We start from the raw sequence: 23,952 nt of genomic DNA, 5'->3' as shown, positions 1-23,952 counted from the left end.
TAGGTTTATGCAAATATCCAGTCCGCTATCATACTTCCAGCCTTCACATTTATGACAATTTTTCCAATTAAACAACTTCTATCTGCACACTTAACTGCTTAAATAACCCAATGCGGCATTTATACTCTCCTATCAGCGAAAGCACTATTGTATCTTCTTAGAGAATGCAAATTATTATAGGTTTTCCTTCATAAATAATAATGGTCCACAGCATTGAAATCAGTTATTAATTTTTGGAACTTTATTGACATGAGTGAACATATGCTCAGCAGCATTTGTGCCTCCCAGCTTGTTCCTGCAAACCCAGGTTGCTACTGAAGAGTGTCACAGAAATTGCATTGAACCAGCATAGAGTGTTTGTGGTTATGGTGTGTGACAGGAAGTGGGAGCAATTTGAGACTGTGCTTTCGTGCAAAACTTAAGTGAACCATCAGTTAAGCGCAGCATTAGCACTTCTGCCTGAGGCAGAGGATTGTGGTTCATGCTTTACTATAGATTTTAACACATTATCCAAAATAATGCTTCAGTGTTGACTGACTCTTCTATTGTTGGAAGCACTATCTTTCAGATATAATAGCAAACCAAAGCTCCATATCCCTTAAGTATATGTAAAAATTCTAGAACATTTCATCATTCCTCAACCATCACAGCCAAAGCAGATTAGTTAGTCATTCATCTCATTGACTGTGTGACCTTACTGTGTGTAGGTAGCCTGTATGCAAACCATTTACAACTGTGCTTCCCAAACATATCCCAACCGTAACTCCATTTCAGGGCTTGAAAACTGGTGTGATCAGTTAGTTATACAGGGTATTGGCAAATCCACATCTGTAGTACTATGCACAGAACTAGTCACTGTACTTATGGAAAAATGTTAATGTGTTGGAAGCAGTTAAAAGAAGGTTAATGTCTGGAATGAGCAGATTGCTAAATGAGGAGGGGCTGGACAAGCTTAGCCTGTCTTCTTTGGAGTTGAGATGAGTCAGGGGTGACATAAGATCCAGAGAGGACTTGGCCAAACAAACGTGAAAAGAATATTTCTCTTCTGGGAGAATCTAGAATTGGTGGGGTGGTATAGTTTAAGAATAAGGGGGCACCATTTAAGGAAGATGAAGAAAAATAATTCTTGCAGAGGGCTGAAAATCTTTGGAATTCTCTTCCTCAAATGGGAGTGAATGCAGAATCTTTAAATATTTTTAAGGGAGAGATAGATAGATTCTTGATTCAAAAGTATGACAGATTATAGGGGGTATGCAGGAGTGTAGATTTGATGCTTAAACCAGATCAGCCACAATCCAATTGAATAATTGAGCAGGTTCAAAGGGTCAAGTGGCCTATCCTTCCTCATTCATATATTTGCATGGCTCCACAGCAATTAGTGGGGAGGAGGAAGAGGACGAGGAGACTATTTGGAGCAGAGAAGAGGTGGGCTAGCAATTGCTGCCCTGAGTTCATAACCCCATAGTTTCAGTTTCTCTCCACTTTGGGATCCCAACAACCACCCCAACACACACACATACACACACTTTTGGAGCCCTAGCTTTCAGTGATTGCCTGGAATAAAAACAATGATTACACTTCAAATGTAACAATGCATGGCTATATTATGTTGTCGCCAAGATCTGAATGGTACCAGATAATTGCAAACTTTTTATAAGTGGCATTATATCTACAAACAAAGGAGTATGAATAGCATCGTGAAAATAGGAATTGAAGTACATAAAATTGCAATTGTTTATTAGTCAAGTACCATAGTATCAACTTCATGTAATAAACAATAGAAACATGGAAAATAGGAGTAGTGGGCTATTTGGCCCTTTGAGCTTGCTCTGCCATTTAACATGATGATGGCTGATTCAATCAACACATTGACCTGCTTCTCCCTTTTCTTCTTTTCTGTTGTTTCCTTTAGACTATGGCAGACTTAATTCCATCTAATCTGAATGATAAGACAGATGGTTCTAAAGGTAAGAAATAGGAACTGGGTAACAGTTTACATATCCATCAATAAGTATCGATACTTCTCAAGATTTAGGTGGAAAGATGCCATGTACATATGTTTAATTAGATAAATTACTGATGATTTGTGTAGAAAATAATAATTTTAATAAGTATTTTATCCTATTTAAGCAACTGGACAATGAAAGTGTGAAAAGGACAAGAACTTGCTTCAGAAAATGAAAAATAATATTTTTCCTGTAGGATTATACCTCTAATCATTTCTCAAGGTTATGCTACTTGATATATTCTTGGCTGTCTCTCAAAAGGAGGTCAAGTATTATTCAGAAAATGGCAGCATCACGATAACACATTAAGTAAACATTGTGTTGAAAATATTGCTGGAATTGCTTACACCTTAGCAGTATTTGCATATATCAAAACTACATAAAACCAAAGGTAGTGGAAGAAAAACATAAAACTTGTATACAACAAGGAATTTGCAAAGCATTGAATTTGGCTGTACATCTTGCTGACATTTCTATTGCTATGGTTTCACAGTGATTCTGTTGCTAGGAAACAGGACTAAAGCTCTTCCATTTTAAACTTCCTAAGGCAGCTCTACAGGATTTTAATATGAGTAGGAGATATTAAATTTGTTCAGTAATTACTATAAAGATATCAAATTATTACATAATGATTGAAGGAAGTGATTCACAGTTAATAGGAACAGAGGTGAATGCAAAATGTCACAGGATATGCAAAATTCATAGATGTTGTAACATATGTCTTAAATTCATATTTCTTGAATTTATATTTCAAATAATTTCCAGCCACCAAAATGTATTTCATTACTTCTTACTTCCTGAACTGGTTATGTTTTTTTTTAAAAAGAAGGCAATAATACATGTCTTAAATACAGCAGAAATGACAACTTGTAGTAACCAAGGTTTCTCAGTCACTTGCTCTCAATGTGCACCTTCCAGTTCCAGCTCTGCATCTCCTGTTGCCAGTTTCAAGCTACCTTTGAGAATTATCTCAATGGCAAATCAAAGACATTGTTTCCTAGCCATATTCACTTATGTAAGTAAAATGATTTTATGAACCTCTCTTAACCTAGTTCCAAAAATCTTTGCTAATTGCTATGCGATACATGAGTAATTCCCAATTACTTTCCCCTACTGTGTTGCCATATCAAATCCAGGATAATTTCAAAGCTCAAAAGAAATCACAAAATAATGAAACCTTCAGTCTGCATATTATACATCAAATATTGCCATCATTAATGGATCAACATTAAAAGGTTAGACATTTAACTTAGACTTTTTTTTAGCGAAGATACAAGTAGAATTATAGGAGTTTAAAAAAGTTTCAATTCTTTTTAAAATGTGTTCACAAAAATTATGGTTTGAATACCTATTCAACAAGCAGAAGAAATGGCATGAATTATCAGATGCAGAAAGTTTCAATCTCACAATTCATCGCGGAGCCTGACCCACAACACACATTATTACCAGGCATTGGTGTAAAGCATAACAGATATCTCGGACCAACTTTTAACAATTGCTATTTTACAGCAACAGGTCCACTCTTTTCACATGAAGATATGAAAGATAATACTGTCTTGTGCTACGCTGGTCATGGTTAAAAAACAGGTACAGAAAGCAGGAACTATTTGTTAGTTATTAGACTTTGGGATGCAATGGTCTGCTCAAAGATATGTTCTGTGACATGATATTCCATGTTCCAACAACTCCAATTAAAGAAATTTCTAAACCTCTTTCCTTGCTCTGTTATAAATGTGTTCAACGATGCCACAGCTAGAAGAAATATTTATTAACACACCATCCCATTTAAACAATAAGATTTAAAACTTGTATTATTTTTTTTTGTTGCAGTGGAAATAACTTCAGAATCTCATAAATACAGTTTCACATTCCTGACATCACTGTATTGAATCAATTACTGTCTGCTGCCTTAGCCTTTTTCCATGGTTAATACAGACATAATTTAGTTACTACTTTCTCCTTTTCCTTCTTCATACTACTTGCATCTTTTCTCTTTTGGACTCAGTTGAGTTAGGGTAATTGCAAAGAATTGGTTGGACAACCTTTCTATTAGCTCCATCCTTGCTATTTTGTATTGGCACTCAGTGCCAAATAGGTATACTGTCATTTGACATATATTCATCAGCAGGACATTCAACTCTTCAGGATCAAAGGAGAAATACTGATATCTCCACTAAACAATTGTGAACAATTAGTCATAACAACTTTCCCTTTAGCATAAATTTACAGCCCTTTAAATGTCAGCATCTCTGATGATTTTTAAAATATTCTTTTATGAGATGTAGTCATTTTTGGCAAGGTCAGAATTTGTTGCCCATTCCTATGTGCCTTTGAACTGAATGGCTTGCTAGATTATTTTAGAAGACAGTTTAAAAAATATCAACCACACTACTCTTCACTTTGACTAAACAATGTGAGGTTGGCAGACATCTTCCCTTAAGGAGATTCGTGAGTCAGATGGATTTTTATGACAATTGGTTAGGCCATGGCTCCCATCACTGATACCAGCTTTATATTCTAGATTTATAAATCAATTTTTGTTTTTGAAAATATATACTACTCATAAAATTTCGAAAAATTGTAAGAGCATTTCAACTTGAATTTCTCAATTTGCAGTAATAATCAACTTGCGCCACTACAGAATGTTCTACCCAATATGAATGCAACGGAAATACTGTTTACAAAATACATTCCATATCATGTATAAAGCTTGAGAGCAAAAGCAATTCTAATTAGAAATTGAAGAAAATACAATAGACGATCTCAATGTATTATGTTTAGCTTTGAGGTGCTTCAATACATTTCCCATACTCTTGATTTACAATGCGTATTCTTAGTAAAGCATATTGCCTAAGAGGCTCTACAGTTTCCAGCTCCTCGGTAGACTGTGGCTGAAAGATATTAGCCAGTAAACTTACCTCATTGTGTTTCTGATGTGATTGTCCTAAGCTTTACTCAATCCCTCAATAGTAGTCTTCAATATTGGAATATGCCAAGCTGTAACACTCAGTCAAGGATAACTTTTTACACTGGAAGAATAGTAAGTTTAAAGACAACTGAAGAGAATCTTTCATTAAGCTGGTAGTTCCTCCAGGCGCAGTTGACCTTTGAGTCTGAATTCCCTAGGAATAGCCAATAGAGCACAAAGTCCTGTGTCACATACCAGTTCAGGATGAATTTCATCAAAAAACATTGCCACTCTCTTCTGATCTTCTTTGGACACGCAAATTCTACAAGGAGGTGGAAAGCCCTCTTCCCTAATAGGGCTACTTTGAGGGCAACTTGTAGAGAGGATGAGACTGTGCATGTAGAAAGAAACTGTTGGGAAGGGTCTTACTCACCCTGAGCCAAGCTACACCTTGCTGCTTGATTGCAATTTCTAGTGATGAAGCAATATGCCAAAAATGTCTCATTTCTTCCTCCATGAGGACATTATGTGCTGACCACTGCTTGATAAACATGCAGTCAAAAATGTTTCTCTGTGTAAATATCTCCACAAAAGACAGGTCAAACTATTTGGACCATTCTGTGGTAATGTGGCCAGATCTATCCTTTGCAACACCAAGGACAAGTAGAACTTCAACATGTTTGTCGATATTTTTAGTCAACCTGGTCAGACATGTTATAACTGTCTCTGGAGCAGGTGGGACTTGAACCCGGATTGCACAAAGTTCAGCAATATTCTGACTCCTCTAAAATGGAAATAGTCCATGTCCAAATTCAGCAACACTTGGGCTGAGAAGTGGCAAATAAATTTGTGCCACACAAGTGCCAGACAATGACGACAGAGAATCTAACTATTGCCCCTTGACATTCAATATATTACCAACACTGAATTCCCTGCCATCTATATTCTGGCAGCTACCGTTGACCAGATACTGAACTAGACTAGCCATATAAATACTGTGTCAAGATTAGAGTGGTGCTGGAAAAGCACAGCAGGGCAGGCAGCATCCGAGGAGCAGGAAAATTGACGTTTCGGGCAAAAGCCCTTCATCAGGAATGAGGAATACTTTGATCTCCAGCATCAACAGTACCCACTTCTGCCATATAAATACTGTGGCATAGCTACAGATAAAGCCAGAGGCTAGAATCTTGCAGTGAGTAATTCACACCCCGACTCCCTAAAGCCTGTCTATCACACAAGACTCAAGTCAGGAGAGTGATGGAATACTCTCCACTTGCTTGGATGAGTGCAGCTCCAACACTCAAGAAGCTTGATACCATCTCGGACAAAACAGTCCAGTTGATTGGCACCACATCCACAAACATCCACTCCTTCCACCACAGACACTCAGTACCAGCAATGTACCATCTGTAAAATGCATTGCAGAAATTCAAAGCTCCTGAGAGAGTACTTTTCAAGCTCCTGCTCATTGCCATCTAGGTGTACAAGGGTAGAACCTGCATGTTCCCCTCTAAGCCACTCACCTTACTGACTCAGAAAAATATTGTCATTTCTTCAGTATCAATGGATCAAATTACTGGAACTCTTTATATAACAGCATTTTGGATCTACCGACACCAAATGGACTTCAGCAGTTCAAGAGGCAACTCATGACCACCAGGGGAACTGGGGATGCGCAATAAATGCTGGTCCAGGCAGCAATGACCATACCCCATGGATGAATAAAAACTTTATGGGTCAGATGTAGGGACACTACCTCTGAACCACAAAGGTCCTCACTTGGTGTTTGTGCACTGACAGCCCGCGTATAACTCGCTGCAGCTACACACAAAGGCAACCTGCAGTGATCATATATTTTATTCCCCCTTACCGAGAGATTTCTGCATCATGTTACTGCAAACACTGTCCATTTTTGACCTCCAGATCAAATGGAATATTGCTCAGTTCATTGCCATGTGCATGAATGAAGAATGAGCCAGGCCTCACTTTCTCACTGACCTGTGTCATGTGCAGCAACACCTGATGACCAAGCTCTTACCTGCAGTGAAAAGGGAGTGTTACTCAGTTTTTGTTTGACCATGGATTTATGCTCCTCTAGTATATGCCTTTATCCCTCTTAACCATATCCCCAGCATCTTCAGGCCATTTGACTTGGCTGTGATTGCCCCAAAAAAACATGGCTCCACTTTCTTGCTTCCATTTACCTTGGCTCCTGTGGTCAGTTTGAATTGGTTGCAGATACTGATTAGTCTGCACACTAATAGTCTGCATACGATGATGAAGTTGTTCATATGCAAAAAGGTTTTGACTTGAGTGCCTCCACTACCTGGCATAGTCATCCCTCAAATGTATGCATCTTTCCTAATGGACTTAGTAAGATGCTCTATACAATGCACAATGAGGACACCAGAGAAAGGGCAGTCCTGCTGATTCCAGAGTTGATCTGAAAGCTCTGATTTTTTGTTTAATTGAAAATTGACGGTTGTATCCAATTGCAGATTCCTTCCCCAAAACCCTTTTGAAGAACACATCCAGTAGGTGGGTGTATAATATTATTCAAGGTCTTCTGGTCAGGTTCATGAGGTAGTTGTCCACCCCTCCTTGTCCCACACATAGTCAACCACACCTCTGAGCAACACCAGCTTCTGAAGCTCTTCTTGCTGAAGTAGTACAAGTCTGGTCAGATCAGATTCTCCAGAGCAGACTTGACTTGATTGGCAATGACCTTGACAGAATTTTGCAGATTTTCTTTCCAAGAGTACACTTAATTAATAAAATTTGTAAAACATAATCACATTTCAACTTGAACTTTACAGGATTTGCAATAATATTCAACTTGCCCAAATACAGCATGTGCAACTCTATACAACGGTAACAGTTTCAATATTTTACAAAATACATTCCAGGTCATGTAAACAGCCTCACAGAAAAACATTTCCATTTAGAAATTACAGAACACGCAATAGATATCAAAATTTTCTCTATATGACATGTACTAAGATCCCTCAATACATTTTATTGAGAGTCTTGAATTACAATGTATATTCTTTAAGGGTCACAGTTCAAAGCATATGAGTTTCTACTCCTCAATGTACTGTTGCATGCACATCTCAGACAGTGACCTTTCCCCACTGAGCCTCTGTAGTGGCTGCCCCAAGCTTCAATGTGTCCCTTGGAATGTAGAACTGGACGTTAGAATGTGCCAATCTGCCACACCTGATTGAGGACAACTCCTTGCAATGAAAGGTCAGCAAACTTTGGGCAAACTATTTTGAAATTAATTCAATTTAAATTCAACTAGCTGCCATGTGGGATTTGAAATCAGGCAACTAGAGCACCAGCCTAGGACTCTGGAGTACTAGCCCATTTACAGGTATTACTGAAATGACAATGTTTTTCACATGATAAAAACTTATTCAAATTATGCGTGATAGATCCATTGTAAAATCCAGCATGGTCCATCCTCTGAGAGATTGATGTCTAATCAACACATTTTTACAGTGTTGGAAAACCAAGATAAGAATACCAACGAGTTATTAAATTAGATTCCCTACAGTGTGGAAAAAGGCCCAACAAGTCCACACCGACCCTCCGAAGAGCAACCCACCCAGACCCATTTCCCTTTGAATAATGCACCTAACACTGTGGGCAATTTAACATGGCCAATTTACTTAGCCTGCACGTCTTTGTGAATGTGGGAGGAAACCGTAGCACCCGAAGGAAACCCACGCAGACACGGGGAGAATGTGCAAACCCCACACAGACAGTTGCCCGAGGCTGGAATTGAACATGGGACCCTGCTGCTGTGAGGCTAACCACTGCACCACCGTGCCGCCCCACGATTATGAAACACATAAAATCATTGGTATGCCAAATAGTAATTTATCGACACTGCATCAAAACTTGAAATTATGCAGAATTGCATTTGAAAGTTCAATCACTATAAAATCATAATATTGCAAACTTTCTCTTTTTTTATGTTTGTAAAATATAGATCTCCTTAAGCATTGCATTGAGTGACTCAGGACAGTTTAATTCAATGTAAACAATTAGATGAAAAAACAATTTCACTTTATAAAATGGGGGGGAGTAGTGATACTTGCAGGCTCAAATGACTACAGAAAGTGATGCAATGTTTCGCCACCGTACTGCAAGTAGTTTAATCTTCAGTTATCTAAACCGTAAATGTACAAATGTCATCTCTAAAGCTCTGTCTCTCCCCTCTCAGATGCTTCTTTAAAATTTACTTTCATCATAAAAATTAAACACCGGAAGTGAACAACTCAAGCAAATAATATTGAACTTAAGCCCATCTGAAATTTCTGCTAGACTGTTTTGAGTTATTTGAAATCCGAATTGTCCTCTCTTTCCTTCCTGTCACACTTGCAAATTCCCACAGTCCTCTCTCATTCCAGTGAGAAACTCTCATTTTGATTCAAGTCAAACCTACCACTTTTCAGGGAAATTATTACAAATTCTCTTCCATCCATCCTGGTCGGACTTGGACTTTTCACCCTTTACCATATAATCTGCTAATCAGAAAACAATGGTTAAATTCATTGATCCTAAACTCTGCACAGGAGCAGTGCTTTAAAAGCAGTGCAGTTTGGAGATAAAGTTACTGCGTACTTAAATTAATTCCCTAGCTTGCATTCTGACAGTGCAGCTTTCTGCTGGGAGCATAGAATCAGGGATATTACTTACAATGCTCTCCACTCGAATATCATGTTAGCTTTATTAAGTTACTATCTATCATAAAGCTATCTTTGCTGACACCACACTATACACTCCACTCTCCAAAAGCTCCTTCAATGTCAAAGAAATTCCTACCTGATTGCTACTGTTTTGCCTCCATGTCACCGTGAACTGTATTCAGCAGTGCTCTCTTGCACTACTCATTTCTGGTTCCATTCCCATCCTTCTAACGCAGCTATTTCTTTTCAGGCTACTTCTTTTCATGTCGGCATCCATTTTCATCCTTGTTCCCTTCACTTTATGACTACATGCTGCCCATCAGCAATATTGTCCATTAGTACATTTGGGAATTTTAACCTGATGACACCTCTGTACCTTTCTGCTCCTGAGGTTAAATCTGGAGATGATGTCGCCTGCCCTGAATACTGGACGCCTCCTAGCAGAGCGCTTTAGGGAACATCTCCCGCACCAATCAACCACACCACCCTGTGGCCCAACATTTCAACTCCCCCTCCCACTCTGCCGAGGACATGGAGGTCCTGGGCCTCCTTCACCAGCGCTCCGTCACCACCAGACGCCTGGAGGAAGAACGCCTCATCTTCTGCCTCGGAACACTTCAACCCCAGGGCATCAATGTGGACTTCAACAGTTTCCTCATTTCCCCTTCCCCCACCTCACCCTAGTTCCAAACTTCCAGCTCAGCACTGTCCCCATGACTTGTCCTATCTGCCTATCTTCTTTTCCACCTACCCACTCCACCCTCCTCCCTGACCTATCACCTTCATCCCCTCCCCCACTCACCTATTGTACTCTATGCTACTTTCTCCCCACCCCCACCCTCCTCTAGCTTATCTCCCCACGCTTCAGGCTCTCTGCCTTTATTCCTGATGAAGGGCTTTTGCCCAAAACATCGATTTCACTGCTCCTCGGATGTTGCCTGAACTGCTATACTCTCCCAGCATCACTAATCCAGAATCCTGGTTTCCAGCATCTGCAGTCATTGTTATTACCTACGTTTAAACTTCCTCTAGTTCAACACAAGTCAAAGCCCTTCTTCTCAATTTTGAAGTTTTTGTGTCTCTTAGGTTCTGAGTCCATCGATTTCTCCTGCGCCTTGCTTTGGATGAATCCATTTATTAGCACATTTAGTTCCATGTCGACTTGTTTTCTGTCAAATGGGTCTCAGCCAAAACTCTGCTTTTCCATCTTAATATATTTTCATTATCATTGATGATGGTCCATATTTCATGCTTGGTAATGTTTCTCCTTCATCTCAATTCACTTTAGACTTTCGCGTAAAGGCATGCAAACAACTTTGCCTCGCTTGACTGGCTCTTAATACTTAGGAAAATGAATTTCAAAGTCACTATCCTTATTTGAGTATTGAGGGCACAGTTTAAGGTGTCAATTAGAGCTGACACATTTGGATCTCTGCTTTAGCATTAGTTGAAGACGGTTAACATAAAAACTGGAAAATTCTTCAAAAACCCAGATCACATGGAAATGGTCTTTCTTAATCTCCCTGTGTTAACCATAAGATTTTTATTTTCTCTATTCTTATGAATGTTTATCAGCTTTTATACGTGATCTCATCAGTAAAAGAGGCAAGTGTCAGAACTTGTAGTTTGGATAGATTAACCATGATCTTTTAAGTGTATCACTTAATTGCAAATAGCCTGAGAGGGGAGCTAAAAGCTGACTTTGATATTGTTACTTCTGTGCAAGGCAGGTACAGTCAAAACTGAAAAGATCCCAAGTGAACCAGATAACCTGACTGTAAAGGGTTTGATTGACTCAACGTTCCAGAAGCTAATACCTGCATATCAGAAGGATGAAAGGATACAAATCCAAACACTCCACTAACTGCATTTGCAGGATGCAAGACAGAATTAATTTAAGAATGTGGTAACTTTACCTCCAGTCTGTAATCCTTCCAAGTCTGCTTCTATGCAGTTTGGGATCAATACGTGTGCAAAGTCCAAGGCTATGCAAACTTATTAAATGCTGTTAACTGATCTGGTTACTGCTGTTAATAACATCCTGCAGTGATAGCATTAGCTCTGATTCACAGTAGTGCACTGAGTGCCTGAGCAAGCTTTACTGTTTATTTGGTGAGGAAAATAGTTGCTCAACCTCTACATAACACCCATTAGACTCAAAATGTAATCAATGGTTATGTACCCAACTTGCAATCCATACCCCAAAAAAATCCACTAGCATGACTTGTGCCCTGGTGTCCTCCTTGATGATGTGACAAGAGCCATATAATTTACTCTGCCTCAGATGTAATGTAATCCTAGGCTATCAATTCTGCTTGAAATTTGCAAAATTGCTCCTTTGCAAAACAAAATTCAAGAAAAACTTTTGGTTTCAAAATCTTGATTATTTCAAAACAGACCTCTATTAAGGAAAGATTGACAGCAACAACTTGTATTTATGTATCAGTGTAAATGGAAGGTGGTTTGCAGGATGGTTAAAAATTTAAATTTGACACAAGCTTAACCAGGTACCGGGGTAATAGCTGGAGGGTGATGGTGTGAATTAGAACATGAGCAGAAGAATTTTAGATTACCTAATGTTCACAGACTAAAATATGAAGTCTGGTCAGCACTGTATTACAATAGCTGAAAATGTGTTGCTGGAAAAGCGCAGCAGGTCAGGCAGCATCCAGGGAACAGGAGAATCGACGTTTCGGGCATAAGCCCTTCTTCAGGAAGAAGGGCTTATGCCCGAAACGGCGATTCTCCTGTTCCCTGGATGCTGCCTGACCTGCTGCGCTTTTCCAGCAACACATTTTCAGCTCTGATCTCCAGCATCTGCAGACCTCACTTTCTCCACTGTATTACAATAGTCAGGTTCAGAGGTGACAAAGGCGTAAGGTGAAAGCAACAGTCTTAGTAATGATACCAAAGTTTCCAACGGTCTGGTTCAGCTGACACCATTGCCAGGGAGAAGGCTGGAGCAACTGGATAGGGGATTGAATACAAGGCTACAACTTTCCTGATAATTAAATCGATCTGAGCCGACAGTGGGAATCGGTTTAGCTCAGTTGGCTGGATTGTTGGTTTACAGAACTGTGTGATGCCAACAGCATGGGTTAAATTCCCATCACTGGTTTGAGGTTACCATGAAGGGCTCTCCTTCTCAACCTCTTCCATCACCTGAGGTCTGGTGGCCCTCAGGTTAAATTACTGCCAGTTGCTCTTCCGTCTAATGGGAGATCGGCCCCTATGGTCTGGTAAGACTATGGCGACACAACAACATTGATCCGATAGTGAGGGGGTTTAAGGTGTGGTCGTGAGGTAGGGCTAGGTACCGTCAGCATAATTTGAAAACTAATACTATGCTTTTGAATGATGCTACAAAGAGACATGTAAATGAAAAATGACAGGGAGCCAAGAACAGATCCTCAAATGAATACTAGTGAGAATGTTTTCAGAGCAGGAACCTAAGCCATTACTGATAACGTTCTGCCCACAACCAGAAAGACATGGCCAGAGGAGTAGAAATCAAATAATCTAGATGGCGATGCAGATGTTATGGAAGAGGTTGGTACAGTCAACAGTATCAAAGGCTGCAGAGAGGTCAGAGGGAGTTAGGAACAATAGACAGATGTAAATTAGGACGAGCCAGTCAACTGGTTGGTAAGGAATGATAGCAGAATTTCACAATGACTGATTTGTGAAGTTTTCTAAAAGAATGAATGGAGACAGCACAATATTTAAAATTTATTTAAAAATATATACAAAAAATTGAATTTGTGCAATTTTGAACACTTCCACAGTTACATTTTTTTATTTTTATAAAATGTTAAGAACTCACTAATAAAACTCAAGCATTTTTAATTTTTAAATAGGCACTTATGGCAAAAAGGCAAAAGTGAGGATTGCAGATGCTGGAAATCAGAGTTTAGATGAGAGTGGTGCTGGAAAAGCACAGCAGGTCAGGCAGCATCTGAGGAGCAGGAAAATCGGCGTTTCGGGCAAAAGCCCTTCATCAGGAATCAGCCCTGATGAAGGACTTTTGCCCAAAACGCCGATTTTCCCACTCCTCGGATGCTGCCTGACCTGCTGTGCTTTTCCAGCACCACTCTAATCTATACTAATGGCAAAAAGTATAGATGATTTTGTTGGGCTGTTAAAAATCTAACAGCTTCCATATAAGTTCTTTAAATGTGAAATACTTCACGCCCAACAACATCATATGGATTAAACAGTTTAATACTTACACATTAATGCTAGTTTGCAATGCACCATGGAACTTCTTTCTGCTGACATGGATCAGAATCTTGATCAGGAAGCAGTTCTCTGCTATAAACAGATCACTATTCTTTTCAAACCAGGATGTTGATAAAGTGGTTTCAAAAATTACTACAAGTTTCCTATTTCTCCTGTAACGTGTAAAATGCAGTGAATGATGCAAAGTTGCAAATAGCATCCTGACTTGACAGAACTTGTCAAATTCTATCTTCCCTCCAAACAATTCCAAAATGAACACAAATATAATAGCCATAAATGTACTAACATATTCCTATGTGAATCAGTAAATGCATACATTCAACTTCCAAAAAGAAAAAATTCAATAGCAGTGCATATTGCAATAAAGATTCTTCTTTCACTCAGAACTGAAGCAATTGGTTAGATCTACTGTCAAATAGCGTCTTGAGGGTACAGTCATTCAGCCTGTTGCATCTGTTGAATTTCTTAAATAACTACTAATTTGTCCTATGAAATATTTCTCTTTCAAGCAGGTATCCAATTCCTCCTTGAAACTTAATAGTGAAATTGCTTCCACTCTCCTCTCAGGCAATGCATTGCAGGTCATAATTGGCAAGTAAAATAATTTTGATTTCCTTTGTTGCTTTTTGTCTAGCTAATCATGATGATACAGTGACTTTGTCTCATCAGCAATAATTGTTCAATGAATAACTTCCAAAATGAATTTTCACTTCTATAAACAAGCCATTCCCATCTCCTAGAAATTTTCCAAATTACCTCAAATAATACTGAAGAGTGATTCTTGTTATGTAGTAAGATTAGTTTATAGGTTATTACAGGATAATTAAATAACCTAAAAAAATCAGGTTAGCATACAACTACCTTGCATAGTTACAACTGAAGAAGCACATTTTAATAAATAACTTCACTAAAAATCTGACCAAAATCACCCGCAAATAAAACTGCTACAAATCTCCCTGCTTTTTGAAAATTAGAACCAATTGAATATGATTGACCAAATCAGTTCAAATCCTTTGCATAATTATGCTCCTGCAGTATCACGGAGGTCCAAGAATTAAGAAAAGCTCAATAAATAGTAGCAGTTAGAAATGCTGTAACATTAAAAAATATGCTGCAGATCCATTGACATTTTACAGAAGGAATTCAGTAGTAAAAGAAAACATTAATCCTTTTGATTGTATAAGAGACAACAGTGAAAACAGCTGTGGTGCAAGATGGATCAATGAGTCTGTTGGAGACAATTAGCAAATTAGGCCTTTCCACATTTTTGTAATACTTCAAAGCACCTTATGATTGTCACAGTTCTTCAAAGAGGAACACTAGCCTCCAAACTCCTTGCCCATCCCACAATTCCATCCATCCAAAATATTCAGAACAAGTTTAATCAGGATTTTGTTCAAGCAGAAAAGATTTTCTCTTTATCATTAACAATTGCATTTCAAATGATATACAGCATTTTTTGTTAAATTAACAACTAGAATCCATATCCCTTCTTTCACCTCCTTTACCACAATTTTATGAGCATAATTATTCTGTTCTGGAGACGTTCTCAATAGCAGATTTTACATCACTTTATTCAGGTCCATGTAATTGTAAATGGTTCTCCCAACAGAATAGACAGATTCCACAATGTCAGCACCTGAATGAACAAGGAAAATCAGATACCAGAAATGAATAGATTATAACAACGGGTCAATGTAATCTGGCCTACTATAGGTAATTTGAAAAAATCTTTGCTGTCGATAGTACCTGATACACTATGAAAGTTTAATTCAACTCCCTTCAATAGTCAGTTAAGACAGCAAAGCAGACAAATCATATAGTCAATGTAGATCTCAAATTTGCCTCCACTTTACCCTCTTTTAGCCAAGGTAACATCGCAGTTGGGACAATGTAGGGCTACACCCAAAGTTAGAAAATTTAAACTGATCAGGAGTTTCCGTTAAGGTCATTATCCAGAGATCCCTGTATACAATGAAGTAAAGCTCAACAGTGATTCTCCAAGGAGCATACAGTCTGCCAAAATTCTCTGTCTTCGGTAATGCATTAAGTTGGGAATTTGGGCAGTATACTATGAAATTTCACAACACATGATACCATACATCAGCAGGGAGAACAGGCAAGTTAATAGTTGAAATCTGAAAGTACATTTGACTTGTATTTATCAAGATGTTTCAAATGCCATTTAGATGAAGCCCACATCCTCACCTTTGTGTCTGTTCTGTAGGAGAAGTCCGTGATCCAGAATCCATTAATAGAAACTTTCCGTGGGGGAGATGGAACTCCAAAGACATAGATGCTGCTCAGTTTCAACCCGTCAATCTGGCTGTTCAAATGGATTATTTCACTGAACAGTATATTCTAAAGGGAGTGGGAAAGGGGAAGAGATGATGGAAAGAAGCAGAGCTGATTTAGTTACCACATGCAAATTAGATGCCCTCATAACTTTGTCAACTTCTTAAGCGATGGCAGCATATAAGCAGTCGCAACCCACTGAAAAGGTTGCAAATGTTGCAACACACCTTCTTTAGAAAAATGTTGCACGACAATTACAACCATCTCTTACACTTTTGCATTAAAAAATCCAAAATGGATTTAAAATTTCCAGAGAATAGCTGTTTAAGTACATGTTAGGATCTGGGAAATCTGTATGGATTAGCTGTAACTTGGGAGTTTTACATTCATTTGAAGTAAACTTCCTTCTTAAGATTCCCTATGGAAGTTCCTATCACAAATGTTCCCCTTTTAGCTGAAGGGCTGGGCAATAGTAATTTAGAATTTTCTGGCTACTGTTGATATTTTATATTCATGAGGCAGTCTGCAGTGCTACTATTACGGTTTGTTCATTTACTTCTGATGAAAGGGCATCGATCTGAAAAGTTTACCGTTCCTTTTTCCACAGATGCTGTCAGATCTGATATTTCCAGAATTTCCAATTTTATATTAAATTTCTAACATGCACAACATTTTGTTTGGTAATAGTTCAGGCTCCTTTTGTACTGGTTTACCCAGGTTCCATGTGCCTTACAGTAGCAACTCAATCTTTCTTCTCTAGGACTTTAAAATTTCATGTACAAACAAAGAATTATAACCTTGCTGATTCAGAAGATGGATGAATTTCAGTCTTAGAATCTATGCAAACAAATGGCTAATAATGAACTGATTGAAATCAGCCACACTTACATTTTTTGCCATGAAGATAATTTCTGTATAATCACCATTTTCATAACTCAGCAGGCGATCACCATCATCCCAGAAGAGTTCTCCTCGAGCAATTCCCTGGTCAGAGAGTGCCACCATCAGACCAAAAGGGTTGCCACGAGAGATAGCAGTGGTTGCATTGGGTTCCTTGATAGAATACAGATTGAAAAACAAGCACTCACTTGGATATAGCACACATATGAATTAAGAAAACACATTTATACTTAGTTGTCACTTCTGAATGTTCTCTTAAACTGTTAATGACAGGAATGAAGTTATGATAAAGTTGTTGTCAGGATCAAGGAAAAATCTCACCAAGGAAAGCATGGAAAATGTGCTTTGCCTCTTCTTGGCTAGATGGATGAGTTGAAGGAAAGTGAGCACTTTTTTCCTTTTTAGCTTTCCATATGAACCTCAATTATGAGGGACATGTTGGAAAGCTTTTAAAAGGGCTGTTACTCGCAGCAACTGGATCTTACCATTAATGCTGCTCTCATTGAATCCTAATGCACAATACAAATAAATACTTTGAGAGCAATCTTACACAGCAGAATGCTTCTGAATCCTGGTCAGAAGCAGTGCATTTAGAAAATAACAGTTCTGAGAAGAACATGCATTGGCCCTGTTACATTCCTGGATGACAAAGGAAATAAATTGAACAAAACAAAACCAAAAAGTCAAGTTTATGACAAATGACAGGCAAAACGTGCAGTAGAAACACAGACAGTAAAGAGTCTGAGGAAAAATTGAAAAGAATATGTAAAAGACCCTTTTCCTTTCAGTTGCCAAGGGCAAATGATGTCTGGTTAATCTGACTGAATTATTTAGTTAATTAACAGCAGTGTTAATACAGTGCACTAAATGTTGCACTTGTAAACTGCATAAGGCATTTGATAAAATACTCCATAAAAAACGTGCTTGTAAAGCAGCTGTACCTAATGAGTTTTGAGAAGATTTGTACCTCAGGTTGAGATTCTACATGTAAGTTTGCTCGCTGAGCTGGAAGATTCGTTTTCAGATGTTTTGTCACCATACTAGCTAACATCATTAGCGAATCTCTGGTGAAGCACTGGTGTTAAGACCTCCTTTCTATTTGTGTGGTTATGTTTCCTTTGGGTTAATGATATCATCTCCTGTGATGATGTCATTTCCAGTTCTTTTTCTCAGAGGGTGGTAAATGGGGGCCAAGTTGACGTGTTTGCTGATAGAGTTCTGGTTGGAATGCCATGCTGCTAGGAATTCTCGTGCGTGCCTCTGTTTGGCTTGTCCTAGGATGAATGTGTTGCCTCAGTCAAAGTGGTGTTCTTCCTCATCCGTATGTAAGGATACTAGTGAGCTTAGGTCATGTCGTTTTGTGGCTAATTGATGTTCATGTATCCTGGTGGCTAGTTTTCTGCCTGTTTGTCCAACGTAGTGTTTGCTACAGTTCTTGCAAGGTATTTTGTAAATGATGTTCATTTTGCTTGTTGTCTGTGTAGGGTCTTTCAAGGTCATTAGCTGCTGTTTTAGTGTGGCTACCATGATGCCAGAGGTCTGAGTAGTCTGGCAGTCATTTCTGAGATGTCTTTGATGTAGGGGAGAGTAGCTAGAGTTTCTGGATGCGTTTGTCTACTTGTTTGGGTTTGTTGCTGAGAAATCAGCAGACTGTGTTCATTGGGTACCCGTTCTTTTTGAATACACTGTATAGGTGATTTTCCTCTGCTCCTCATGGTTCCTCTGTGGTGGCTCGTTGAAATAATGTCCTAATGCAACTTTGTTTATGGATGTTGCCTTAATTGCTTCTGTAATTAAGTATTTGATCCTTATGTATTGTTTTCCTGTAGATGCTAGTTTGAAGTTCCCTTTCAGATGAGGAAGGACATCACTTTGACTGGGACAACACATCCATCTTAGGACAAACCAAACAGAAACACGCATGAGAATTCCTAGAAGCATGGCATTTCAATCAGAACTCTATCAACGAACACATTGATGTGGACCCCATTTACCAGCCTCTGAGAAAAAGAACAGGAAAAGACATCACCACAGGAGATGACATCACCAACCTAAGGAAACCTAAACACAAACAAAGAAAACGCAGAAAGTGTTTCACTGGAGGCTCACTGATAATGTTACCTAGTATGGTGAGAAAACATCTGAAAACGAACCTTCCAACTCAGCGAGCAAACTTATAGCCAGTTGCACCTAATATTAAAGGGATATTAGAAGTGAAATTGTTTTAAGATATAGCAGTCACAATATTAGTGAACTGATGCTTCCCTGACTAAATAACATGCAATATGAGGTTCTCCAGTCAGTTATTTTAGGACTATTGCTTTTCTAACTTTATAAATGCATGCTTGGGTTTAAGCTGCACAATTTTGAAAATTATGGATAATACAGATCTTAATCATAATAGCACACTTGAGAATATGGAATAATGAAAAAGGCAGCCAATTTAATGCATTCAGGTAAAGATGGAGTTTGGAAGAAACAAAATGGAGTGGCATCATAATCTAATGATAACATTTTGAAAGGGGGGGGGGGTTCAAGATCTTAGGTAGAGAAAACACAAGTTTTATAAAGGTGGCAGAACAAGGCAAGGCAGTTAAGAAATCATATGGGATACTTATCTTTGTGAAAAGGGGCAGATGGAATAAAATCAAAAAAAGCAGTACTAAGACTCACAGTTCTCTGTGTAGGAGTGGACTGGAACAGTGTATAATTCTGGGCACTATGCTTCAGGAAGAATACCAAAAAGACTCATATTTCAAAATTAGAAAATACTGTGACAGAGCAAATAGGGAGAAACTGTTTCCTTTAGCCAATAAATTAGCAGGAATAGGGGATAAATGCTGGCCCTTTTATATTGCCCAATTGTTCACTAAATGTGGGTAACGCTGGTGGAGTCAGCATTTATTGTCCATTCCCAATTGCCCTGGAGAAAGGAAAAAAGGGAAATGGTAAAAGAATACAAGTTGCAAATTTAAAATGATTGGGGAAAAACGAGATGAAAAATCAGTTCAAAAGTTTTCATTCAGTGAGTTTAAGTTCTGGAAAGCACTACCTGAAAAAAGGGTAGAAAACTCAGAATCCATTGGAATATTTAACACAACTGGACACATAAATGAAGAGGAGTAATTAGCAGCGCTTGAGAGAATAAGCTGGCTGTGGGACAAAATTTGTCAGCTCATTCAAGTGGCTAGCACAGATGTGACATGTCAAAGTCGTCTTATGCAGTAGGATTCTATTATTGCCTAGCAGCCGCAACAAAAGCAGATATCAAATGTTCTGAACCTGTGAACTGGATATTCTCTCCTCTCTCCCAACACGGCTTTGTGCGTGGGAAATTATGTCTCACAAACTTGATTGAGTTTTTTGAAGAAGTAACAAAGAGGATTGATGAGGGCAGAGCAGTAGATGTGATCTATATGAACTTCAGTAAGGCGTTCGAAAAGGTTCCCCACGGGAGACAGATTAGCAAGGTTAGATCTCATGGAATACAAGGAGAACTAGCCATTTGGATACAGAACTGGCTCAAAGATAGAAGACAGAGGGTGGTAGTAGAGGGTTGTTTTTCAGACTGGAGGCCTGTGACCAGTGGAGTTCCACAAGGATCGGTGCTGGGTCCTCTACCTTTTGTCATATACCTAAATGATTTGGATGCGAGCATAAGAGGTATAGTTAGTAAGTTTGCAGATGACACCAAAATTGGAGGTGTAGTGGACAGCGAAGAGGGTTACCTCAGATTACAACAGGATCTGGACCAGATGGGTCAATGGGCTGAGAAGTGGCAGATGGAGTTTAATTCAGATAAATGCAAGGTGCTGCATTTTGGGAAAGCACATCTTAGCAGGACGTATACACTTAATGGTAAGGTCCTAGGGAGTGTTGCTGAACAAAGAGACCTTGGAGTGCAGGTTTATAGCTCCTTGAAAGTGGAGTTGCAGGTAGATAGGATAGTGAAAAAGGCGTTTGGTATGCTTTCCTTTATTGGTCAGAGTATTGAGTACAGGAGTCGGGAGGTCATGTTGAGGCTGTACAGGACATTGTTTAAACCACTGTTGGAATATTGCGTGCAATTCAGCTCTCCTTCCTATCAGAAAGATGTTGTGAAACTTGAAAGGGTTCAGAAAAGATTTACAAGGATGTTGCCAGGGTTGGAGGAGTTGAGTTACAAGGAGTGGTTGAACAGGCTGGGGCTGTTCTCCCTGGAGCGTCGGCGGCTGAGGGGTGACCTTATAGAGGTTTACAAAATAATGAGGGGCATGGATAGGATAAATAGACAAAATCTTTTCCCTGGGGTTGGGGAGTCCAGAACTAGAGGGCATAGGTTTAGGGTGAGAGGGGAAAGATATAAAAGAGACCTAAGGGGCAACATTTTCATGCAGAGGGTGGTACCTGTATGGAATGAACTGCCAGAGGATTTGGTGGAGGCTGGTATAATTGCAACATTTAAGAGGCATTTGGATGGGTATATGAAGGGTTTGGAGGGATACGGGCCGGGTGCTGGCAGGTGGGACTAGATTGGGTTGGGATATCTGGTCGGCATGGACAGGTTGGACCGACGGGTTTGTTTCCATGCTGTACATCTCTATGACTCTATGACCCCCAATTTTGACCAGTTGAATTTTCAGCTGGCCACTATTACACAAAAGAACTTTTCATTTCTGATAACAGAAATAAATTGATAATTTGTATACATGCAATTCTTTCTCTATTGGTGCCAATTTATTTAATTTGTTCCACAATGTAAATTTGATGAATTGTTACAGGAAGCCACAGCATGCAGTAGATATGTATTGTTCTCAGATCAGATGGATATGACAGTGTCACAATATCTCATGACAAAACATGTCTCTGCCTTGCGGAGAAACTATAACAGTCAAATGTTTTTCAATATACACCTTCAATTCAAAATAACTCAAGGGTAAAATTCAACAGTCAGCAGGAAAGCAAAAGGAAAATTGAACAGGATGTCATTTGGGTAGCTAATCTGCTTTGCACTCCCCCACAAGTTAAATTTCACCTCCTTTGAAGTTACTTACATATACTCACCTGCATAGGCACAACGCAGCCTCCTCGTACATGAACATTTATTGTATCCAAGGGCGCCTGTAGTGTAACATACTGACCCTTACTACGAATTGAAGAACCCTACATATCAAAAATATATAAGATTAGAGGGGGTGCTAAAATTATGACAAATTTACAGCTTTACATACATACACACTATACATTGGAAATAATAGTTGAGTTTCGTGATGAACGATACTATTTTTCACAGTGGCATGGATATTTATCTGGACCCTTCATGGAATTGAAAACTCTCATCACAGATGCTCTTTTCAACTGTTTTATGCTTCACAAGACCAACACTGCATTAAAGCCTCTTTCTGCCTCTCCTCAGATTCCAGAAAAGCAAAACAATTTGCATAAAAGTTATATTGCCACAGTGATTGTTCAGCACACAAACTAAACTACAGCAAGGTATAAAATGAGACCACTACACAATCCTGTACAGTCTGAATTGAACTGAATCTTAGATAAAACAGTGGCACAAATAAAGTTGCACTGAGCACAGCTGTTGTACACAAATCCAAAACTACAGTCATTACAAGATCAAGTTGGAATAATGTAAAACTTACATTGTATAGATTGTACCATGTTGCTGCAGGAAAATAGCCAGCCACTTCCACGGTTTTAGGCTTCAATACTGGTGTGATAAGAAGTGCCTCACCCCACATGAACTGACGATCAATGCTTAATGTGTTTGGATCTTGTGGGAATCTAAAGCCCAAAAGAGGCAGCATTTATTTATCTGTTACAACTCCAATACAACTGACAGAAAAGACCTGATAAACTATATGCAAGTTTTATTCTTTAATATACCAAGATAGATGTTTTAATATCTGACAGAAACAAATGTGATGGCAATACTATCACTGTTACATTTACAAACATTTCGATGACTCTTTGGCAATTATTTCCTCAAGTACATCAACAATCCATTGCTGAGTTCCTGAACTCAGTTTTCTTGCAAAGGGTGAGGTCAAAGACCAGATGCTTATCCATAAGAAAAAGGGGATGGAGAAGTGGGAAAAATATGAATAATTACAATCTAATTCTTGGTTAGCTCACCCAAGTGGCACACAGCAACACCATAGAAAACAAAAGTAGGCCATTCAGCCCATCAAGCCTACTCTGTTTTTCAAAATGATCATGGCTGATTTTCTACATCAGCTCTGCAAGTCCACTCTGAAACCATATCCTTCAACAACTTTTATCTCTAGAAAGCTAACATTTATTCAGTGACTTGACCTCCACAGCCTTCTGTGGCAGAGAATTCCACAGGTTCACCACCCACAGTGGAGAAAATTTCCACTATCTCAGTCCAAACAGTCCGAGACCATGACTCTTGGCTCAGGGCAGGATGGGTGACAAATGCTGATTTTAATCAGTGAAATCTACATCTCGTTACAAATTATTGAAAGCAGGCCATCCACCTGCCCTATTATTTACATGAGTAAAATATACTGAATTACAATGACAGAGTCTGTTTGCAGTTGAACCAAAGATTATAGGAACAGCAGGAACACCATTTATCACCTGAAACCTGTTCCAACATTCAGTTAGAACATAACTGAGTGGAAGACTTCATGCCATTTGAGACACCTTCATATCTGAAAAAAAAAATCTATCAATTGATCTTGAAAATTTTGGCTTTATCCTTTTAGAGGAGAACATTTTAGATATCTATTAAACACTGTGTAAAACATATCCTGGGTATATTCCTAAGTAGCCCAGTTTTAATTTTAAGATTATGTCCTCCTGGTCTGGATTTCTCCACTGGAAAAATGTTTTCTTTATCTAGTCCACAAACTCCTTTCTCATTCTTAATATCTTAATTAGATCACTCTCCAAT

The 23,952-nt window shown here is 38.8% G+C and overlaps 2 protein-coding genes across 2 annotated transcripts in view; one reads left to right on the top strand and one right to left on the bottom strand.

The window, feature by feature from the left end:
• LOC122562183 (anaphase-promoting complex subunit 11) overlaps positions 1 to 19,184 on the top strand; it is a 141,017-nt gene extending 121,833 nt beyond the window's left edge. Inside the window, exons 3-4 of the mRNA XM_088000626.1 lie at positions 1,913 to 1,967; positions 18,872 to 19,184. Of these exons, the coding sequence (XP_087856752.1) occupies positions 1,913 to 1,967; positions 18,872 to 18,900 (84 nt within the window). The 3' untranslated portion in view covers positions 18,901 to 19,184. The remainder of the gene's footprint in view (positions 1 to 1,912; positions 1,968 to 18,871) is intronic.
• LOC122562181 (lysosomal alpha-glucosidase-like) overlaps positions 15,214 to 23,952 on the bottom strand; it is a 56,780-nt gene continuing 48,041 nt past the window's right edge. Inside the window, exons 16-20 of the mRNA XM_043714807.2 lie at positions 22,676 to 22,817; positions 22,086 to 22,184; positions 17,031 to 17,195; positions 16,056 to 16,208; positions 15,214 to 15,486 (exon numbers count right to left, since the gene is read on the bottom strand). Of these exons, the coding sequence (XP_043570742.2) occupies positions 15,424 to 15,486; positions 16,056 to 16,208; positions 17,031 to 17,195; positions 22,086 to 22,184; positions 22,676 to 22,817 (622 nt within the window). The 3' untranslated portion in view covers positions 15,214 to 15,423. The remainder of the gene's footprint in view (positions 15,487 to 16,055; positions 16,209 to 17,030; positions 17,196 to 22,085; positions 22,185 to 22,675; positions 22,818 to 23,952) is intronic.

Source organism: Chiloscyllium plagiosum, unplaced genomic scaffold, assembly GCF_037043375.1.
Source record: "Chiloscyllium plagiosum isolate Xiang-an unplaced genomic scaffold, Cpla_swu_hap1 HiC_scaffold_25, whole genome shotgun sequence".
In the NCBI taxonomy this organism is placed as follows: Eukaryota; Metazoa; Chordata; class Chondrichthyes; order Orectolobiformes; family Hemiscylliidae; genus Chiloscyllium; species Chiloscyllium plagiosum.
Note: the sequence above shows the minus strand (reverse complement) of the source record. Positions and strands in the feature narration are given on the sequence as shown.